Here is an 8,356-nt window from a genome sequence, read left to right on the forward strand (position 1 = left end):
TAGAGAGAAGGCGGAATATTTCGTGCAATAGTTGAACTCAAGTTATGGTGGTCTCCGCTCTTTGGGCCGTGGCAATGGCAGCCTTCGTGAGCATGGTGGTGGCGATGGCGGCGGCGGAGCTGCAGGTGCATTTCTATAAGGACTCGTGTCCTCAAGCCGAGCTGGTGGTGAAGGGAATAATGCAGCAGCGGTTTAGCTCCGACCCATCTCTCCCCGCGGGTTTGCTCCGGCTGCATTTTCATGACTGCTTTGTCCATGTAAGTCTCCTCTTTCTCTCTCGATCTCAATCTCGGCCTCGATACATTTTCTCGTAGTAATGTTGAATAACTGGGATGAATTTTCTCATAGTAATGTTGAACTGCCTTTTCAGAAAACTTAATCTCTAATCCAATACTAATGAGATTTTCACTCTCTTCTTATTCATCTCCCTTTCATACAGTTTGCATGGATTTCTAATTATCATTCAACCTTATAATGTTTTTTCTTCTATAGATTATTCTAAAATAACAGAAGCCCCCGATTTATATTTTATAATGTACTTTATAGCAAATTTTGTCCTCTTTTTTATTACCCTAACCTCTTGGGAATGCTGTCCTAAATTAAACAATTGACTAGGTACAATTCTCTCATTAAATTATGCACATGCATTTCTATCTTAGCACATGGGCTTAACATCGCACTCATAATGTAGTAATCATCCAATGCTTGAACTACGGCACTACACATCTCTAGACCTTTTTAACATCCTTCTAATACACTATTGTTTCATCCTTTTGTGTTACCGCGATTAGGGTTGCGATGGCTCGGTCCTCATAGACAGCAGCGGCAACAACGTGGCCGAAAAAGACGCGCCTCCTAATTTGACCCTGAGAGGGTTCGAGGTCATCGACGAGATAAAAGCCGAGCTAGAGAAGCAATGCAAGGGGATCGTTTCTTGCGCAGATATATTGGCCCTAGCCACCCGAGACGGTGTCGCCCTAACCGGAGGGTCGGCCTACGCTCTTCCCACCGGGCGACGGGACGGGACGGTTTCGAACATCAGCGACGTCCATATTCCCGGTCCGTCCTTCTCCGTCGCAGAGGCCGCTAGTGCGTTCCAAACTATCAACCTCTCCCTAGAAGATCTTGTTACTTTATTAGGTAAAGCAATGTTCACTTGCTCTAATTAAAGAATAAAAAATAAAACAAGACATGCTTATTGACAAATAAAGAAAATTATACCCATGGCCAGGGGCACATGCGATGGGATTTTGCCACTGCGGTTTCTTTGTGGACCGGCTCTACAACTTCGGAGGCTCGGGTCAAGCCGATCCGGATATCGACCCGCAATTCCTTGGTGTCCTGAGGCAAAAATGTCCGAGGCCCAACAACAATGTCCCGTTCAACCTCAGCACCGACCCCAAAATATTCATGACGCCGTCTTCCGGCACCCCTTTCAAGCTCGACGCTTCGTTCTATAGAGGGGTTCTCCAGGAGCAGGCAACACTACAGCTGGATCAAGGGCTCGCGTTCACTGACCTCACGCGCCGGATCGCGGCGGATTACATTGGCCGGCCCAACGTTTTCCGGCGGAAGTTCGCCAAGGCAATGATCAAGCTGGGGAATGTGGACGTTTTGACTGGACAGCAGGGAGAGATTAGAGCAAACTGTAGGAGATTTAATCAACCAAACCATGACCTCAATCATTTTTCATAATGAAGTCCGCTTCGTAAGACCTCTGGATTTGGCTTTATGAGTTCACGTCAAGACGTGTCACAAATATTGTATTTTCACACTGAATATGTAACAAAGAAGATGTAATGTCGGTTCTAGCCAACTCATTGGGGCTTCCGGATTTGACCATATCCATTGCTATATATTCATAGAGGTCAGAAATTTTCGTGAGAACGGACACGATTTAATAAGTTTATAGAAATGGAAATGACGAGTCAAAAAGCGCCATGAATGCAGCAGGATTGTAGAATTTAGCATGTGGCGCTGTGAATTGCGATATTTTACTCGAACAGTCAAGCTAAAAATATGAGAAACGAAAAGCCAACTATCATTTCTTAAACGATAAATGAATTTTTTAGTTATATATATATATATATATATATATATATATATATATATATATATATATATATATATATATATATATATGGACATTTTGACAATTCCTTCTTATTATTATGTGAATGACACGATCAAACACATTATAGCTACATATAGATATTTTTTTCTTCACACACCAAGATTTGTCGAAATCATATTATCATAGATGTATTTACCTCACAATATAAATGAAAGGTCCCTTAACCCAACAGCATGCCGTTCTATTTCGCATAGGTTTATCAAGAAAGGCAGTTGTCTTCACGCGAAACTCTCTAGAAAACTAGCAAAGTTGAGCACGTTCCAATGTCGTCAGAACTGAAAAGGTCACTCTACTGCACATGCATGCCATCTGTATTGTTGGTTTCCACAAAGGAAATAAAGGAAATGCTTCTACGATCATATTATCAAGAACGGTACAATCTCAATTACAGATCCATATATTATCACCTCATATTTTACATAAAGTACTCATTGATTGGATCGTGTGATCAGAAATAAGTGACAATACTGTTAAATTGTCGGGCTAGCAGCTTCTTTTTCAAAATTAGGGTAGTTTTTCAAGGTTATTGCCATCATTTTGACATCTTAATTTTGCAATTTACCCCTTAAATTTTTGAAATCAAATGCATTCCTCGAGTGATTAAAGGGAAAGAGCGATTCTCTTCTAACAGTTGAAAATACATTTTTACGCCTGGAGACTCGCGTGCATCGCAAGTGGTAATAGAAAATAACGAATGACTACTACAGTAATAAAATAATGGAAGTTTCACCGGAGTTTTGTGTAATTTAAAAGATAAATAATACGAAGGGGCTAATGGTATTTTAATTTCAGCTCCTCAAGTGATGATTGACACGTTCATAACAACATTCTTTCCCTCAACCCGAAATCTAGTCCTCATGCCAAATTGCAATGAAAAACAAGCAAAGAGAATGAGTTGGATTGGAGTTTGGACCTCCATAGCAATGGGCAAAGCCTACTCCACGAAAGGCTTTTTTGACCTCTCATGCTATTGCGAGAAAGCATCTTGTTGGTCCCCCTTTGACGAAGGAATCGTGCAGGACTTGTCAAAAGACTTCACGTGTCGAAACACGAGACCGACACATCGGGATCGAGCCGTCGGGAAACCAAGCGTGCTCGGTGGTCCTAAATGTAGATGAGACATCGCTTAAATCTCATCTAATTAATAGTCACCACGCTGCTTCCACCAACTAAAAGACAATATGTATATTGATCCTCAAATCGGTTTGACCACCGTAGATTGTAACAACATTGTAGAACGTTACGTATTGTTGGAGTGCTTGGTGCCTTCTGTAATTGACGTTTGTCCATGCACATTGCCAATTGCAAACACACGTCTAGATTCCCAAGTCTAGAAGATGTCTCTAACTATTTATTAAGGGGATTATGACTACAGAATAAGACACACTGGAAAAAACATGTATACGAGTACCTATGAATAATTTAACGGTCTTGAGAAAGTGGGTATTTTAAGGATGTTCTTTCTTGTTATTATCTTCAAAATGTCAAAAGTGAGAAAACAAAAACATTTTACGAGGTTCATCGGTGAACCACTCCCATTCTCCCGTTATTTTATATTCATCTTGAGATTTAAGCTATGTTACAACTTAATTTCTTTGGAAATTGATGAGTTGGTCTCACAAATTTCTTTAAATCCTTAGGCCCAACTAATTTAAGTTGGTTGATCCATCTTGGGTTTTTTTTTTTTGGGGGGTTGGGTTGGGTTTGGGAAAAAGAGGGGGGGGGACGGAGGGAATTGTGTTAAATTTATTGTATAGATGTCAAAGTAGTCTTAAACTTTTTTAAATTTACAGATTTAGTTCTTAATATTTGCACAAAATTTCAATGTAATTCTTTCGATCAGTTTTTACTAGGAGTCACCGACATGACGATTTGTCACGTAGGATGGCCGGCGATAACTAGACCACACGTCAACCGTTGTCAATGAAAATTGATAGATATATTGAAGTTTCACACAAATATTTCGGACTAAATTGAAAATGTCAAAAAATTTAGATTGAATTGATATCCGTACAATAAGTTTAGAATTGATTGAGCAATTTTCTCGTTTATTTGGATTCGATCGACTAAAAAAGGGGCAATCAAGAAAGTTTTCATCAAGTGTTCCGAGTCCACGAAGGCATGATTGCATTTTGCGTGTGTTTGTGTGTTGTTTTTTGTTTTTTAGTTCTAAGAAGGCATGATTACTTTAATCACCGATTCTGCAAGTTATGTTGGATGTCGTATTCCCAATCACTCTCAATCGCCACATCTTGACAAGAACAGGTCATTCCTCTCCAAAACCCTCCACGTCGCGCTTCTTAGGCATTCTAATTACATTTTTATAATTCATGATGTATGACCATCACTACAAATTTAATCGTCTCTAGCGATAGCACCACGAACATTAGCTTCCCTAGATACCCATCTTCTTCATTTAAATTATTAGTTGCCCATGATATGTACACATAAGCACATTTCATTCATACACTTGTAAGTCCCATTTGGTGGGATGCTTTCACATTCCGGGTGTACCTTTCGTGACATGATTGCCCAATATCAATAATGATGACGCTAAGCATCGATAGGAAAATAGAGAGAAAATTGCCCAAGAAAAAAAAAATCTTAAACTTATTGAACAGACGGCAAATTCAATACTAAACTTTTTAATTTGGCCAAGTTGGTCTTAAACCTTTTGATGAGATGTTAGTCTAATCATTCCAGCCAATTTTGTACGAAAATCGCTAACCGGGCGGTCTAGTCAACATCGATTGTCTTACATAACATGATCTCGGCTGATGTAGACAATTTTTTTAGGAAAAAAAATAATTTTTTGAATATCTTAGTTTTTTTCCTTTCTTTTATTTTCTTTTTTTCCTCTTTTCCTTCGCCAGTCAAGGCCTCAATGATGGCCGGCATAGGGAATTAGGGAAACAAAGACAAAATTCAAAAAATTTAAAGAAAATTAAGAAAAGTATTCATGTCAATATCGGTCGTGCCACACGGGATGGCCAACATCTACATCAACGATTCTCTAGCCAAAATTGATCCGAATGGCGAAATTGGCAAATCGTTAAAAATTTTAGGACTAAATTGGCTAAATTAAAAAGTTTGTGGCTGAATTAACTATTGTACAATAGGTCTAGGATTTTTCAGAGAATTCTCTAGAAAAAATGAATGCCTATACAAGGAACTGATATCAAACAATGCCCAAAGATGTAGATACATGAACCCGTATCATAACTGAATGAATTTTGCTAACTAGATTCATCAGATAAAATACTTTAAAAGATTAAAAAAAAAAGGAACAAAAATAAAGTGCATGCACGTGTTGACCATTTATTGGATGAGAAGACAACTACAAAACGGAGAAATAGATTTGAGGTTACGTCCACGTGGCAACAGCATGACGGTACGTGTGGAAGTCTGTAAGAATAGATTAAGCACTCCAAATGAAATTTGCTTCAGTGGTGGGATTTGCACTGACCAGATTGTCGGAGAAGATGACTTTCATATAGGTTTCAAAAACAAGTATGCACTATATTTAATCACCGTAATGGATTTCGATGATCACAATAATAACAATAATATCGTATATCAATGATCATTATCCTTTGCAAATACAATTTGCTTTAATTAATACAACAATTTGTCAACCCCAAGAACAAGTACAAACATTGTTCTCACAAATACAATCGGATAAAACCAGTCTCAAAGTCGTAAGTCGAATCCAAAGGCGAAGAAGCTCTCCTGACAATATGGAATATCGAATTAACTGCAATAGAGAAAGTTACTCGTGAGTCTCCCTTGTTAGCTATCGCTTGATCGGTCAAAATGCGTTATAATATCATTTTTTAATCCACATATGATGAACCGAGTTGTTATTTAAATTAGTTATATTCAATAAATGGGTTAAAAATAACATTGAATGTTAAATGGGTCATAATTGATTCGTACATTGGTCATAAATGGTTTACAACTAGCTTAGATCCAACACAGCTTCATAATCCTCTCTTCATTCTTTCTCGCCTCCATTCGGTTTCACGCTCACTCATTCCGCACATTCACCTCAGTTTTGTATGACTTTTCCTAAATTGGGTTGATCATGGAAGTGTTTGAAGAATATGGGTCAAGTCGGATATCAGTCACTAGATTTACATTACATAGAAATGGGTCACTAGATTCTCTTTTCATTCTCTTTCACTATCACTCGATTGCGCGCTCACTCGCCTCACACTTTCACCTCGGTTTGAGTATGACTTTTCCTAGATCAGGTTTAATATGAAAGTGTTGGATCGGATCGAATACTGGTCATTATATTTACATCGCATTGAAAAAGGGTCATAATAAATTAAGGGAGTCTATTTGGGCCGGATCATTTTCTATCCGACCCATTCATTTGACTGGTCTAATTGTCACGAGCCTTCACTTAGAACAATCTTCAACTCATATGCTTTCGCAATCACATTCAATAACCTAGAAATCAAGAAAAATGGCTTAGTCTAATGCCAAACAAAGAAATATGATCAGATACAGCCCCGAAAATAGAGAAATAAGCTACCCCAGAAAAATCGCGCAACCGAGAAAATCGAAGTTGCTTGGTTCAAATTGCCCCCACAAAGACAAAGGAAGGGAATCATTCCCCAAGGATAGTGTGGTCCAAATCTTGATGTTGACTTCTTCGCAGATTGGCATAACCTTACAATGAAGTCAACTCTTGAGGAGGGATTCGTGGGGATCGCTCTCGATCTTTGCTTTCGTTTTTGTCTTACCTTGCTAGGAACTTAGCCAGGAAACTATACATCAATCATCAAGAACATGCCCAAGCCCTTGAAATTCTAGCTAGAAAAATCCATCATATTTAACAAAGATACATGCGAAATTCGTCTAAAGAGTGTCGAAGTTACTTTACGATAGCCAATTTAGTCCTTATATTTTTCAATTGTGTCAATTTAGTCATAAATCTTTCAATTTAACCCTAAACTTTTTGACAAACTGTCAATATAATCCTTTTGATCAATTATCCAAATAATAGGTTTAGAATTAAATTATCAAAATTTCGAAATGTTTACGATTAAATTGATACAATTGAAAGATGTAATGACTAAATTGGCACGATCGAAAGGTTTAGAACTGGATTAACCATCGTACGATAGGTTTAAGACTTTTTGGACAATTATCTCAAGATACATCTATTGCAAGATTAATAGTGCCATGAAATCCCTAGAACAACTATTAATCTTCTAGATAATTACGATTAATCTCTTTTGGTCAATATAAACACACGTTATTTCCTTCACGAAGAGCATAGCAAGACGTATATCGATTACCCAATTCATATGCAAGGGAGAATAGTAAGTTTACCTCTATGAAATCATTTATGCAAAAACAAGTATTTAGTTTGTCCATGATTATTGGAAATGTTACTTCAAATACAATGTTAAATTTTCACCGTGTATGCATGTGACATCTAACCTATACACAGATTTGTTTCCAGCACCATGAATTATAGCAGTATTTGCTGTATTAGAGATACTTTTTTCCACTGACATTAGATAGAATGAAAATCGATCCAGAAAATATGATACTAGAAATTCCACACATTAGTTTCGTTGAATGACTGGCTAACATGGATTCTAGGGATGAGCAATTGGGCCGGTTTAACTCGAGAATCAATCCGGTCCTATCGGACCAGTTTACGGCTGGTACGCATGGGATTCGAATGGGTTTCTCGATGAAAAGTTGGGAAACCTGCCTTTTCCACCTTGGAGTTAAACGTTTTTGGGAAAAGTTTAGTTTCCTTCATTGCACTTGTTTTTTTTTTTTTTTTTGAATAATTGTTCTAAAAATTTTTGTCTATACTCCACGATCGAATTTACTAAGGAAATAAAGAATAAACATTTGCTTTCTTCCACTAATAATATGTACTTGCACCGTCCTCATTCTCCCATCATGTGCCATGCACCAAGTTTCTCGACCACATATGCATATTGCCTGTCATTCTCTTGGTCACATTATATGACAAACCACTCACGATATTATAGATTTATTTGGGATCGAGGCAACATGTTGTTTGACCTCATATGCCAACGTGTCCGGTCTCTAATAAACAAAAGTTCGATGCATGCATTGCAATACTTTATGCTTATTATATATCTGTATTTGGTCGCCAGGATTTCTAATCATGATAAGATTAGATAGGATAGGATAAAAAATTCAAAGATTTGATCATATCCTATTTGT

The 8,356-nt window shown here is 37.7% G+C and overlaps 1 protein-coding gene across 1 annotated transcript; it reads left to right on the forward strand.

The window, feature by feature from the left end:
* On the forward strand, positions 1 to 1,695 carry LOC115742880 (peroxidase 57-like). Its single transcript, XM_030677402.2, has 3 exons — positions 1 to 257; positions 792 to 1,140; positions 1,232 to 1,695. Exons 1-3 carry the CDS (start codon positions 45 to 47, stop codon positions 1,693 to 1,695), a joined length of 1,026 nt encoding a protein of 341 aa, XP_030533262.2. The 5' UTR covers positions 1 to 44.
* Positions 1,696 to 8,356: the final 6,661 nt, after the last annotated feature.

Source organism: Rhodamnia argentea, chromosome 9 (genome assembly GCF_020921035.1).
Source record: "Rhodamnia argentea isolate NSW1041297 chromosome 9, ASM2092103v1, whole genome shotgun sequence".
NCBI lineage: Eukaryota > Viridiplantae > Streptophyta > Magnoliopsida > Myrtales > Myrtaceae > Rhodamnia > Rhodamnia argentea.

Bases quoted from the DNA above. Each gene is read 5' to 3' on its own strand.
- LOC115742880 (XM_030677402.2), top strand. From the start codon at position 45: ATGGTGGTCTCCGCTCTTTGGGCCGTGGCAATGGCAGCCTTCGTGAGC. The intron at 258-791 runs GTAAGTCTCCTC...TACCGCGATTAG, and splicing joins TTCATGACTGCTTTGTCCAT to GGTTGCGATGGCTCGGTCCT. The intron at 1,141-1,231 runs GTAAAGCAATGT...ACCCATGGCCAG, and splicing joins AGATCTTGTTACTTTATTAG to GGGCACATGCGATGGGATTT.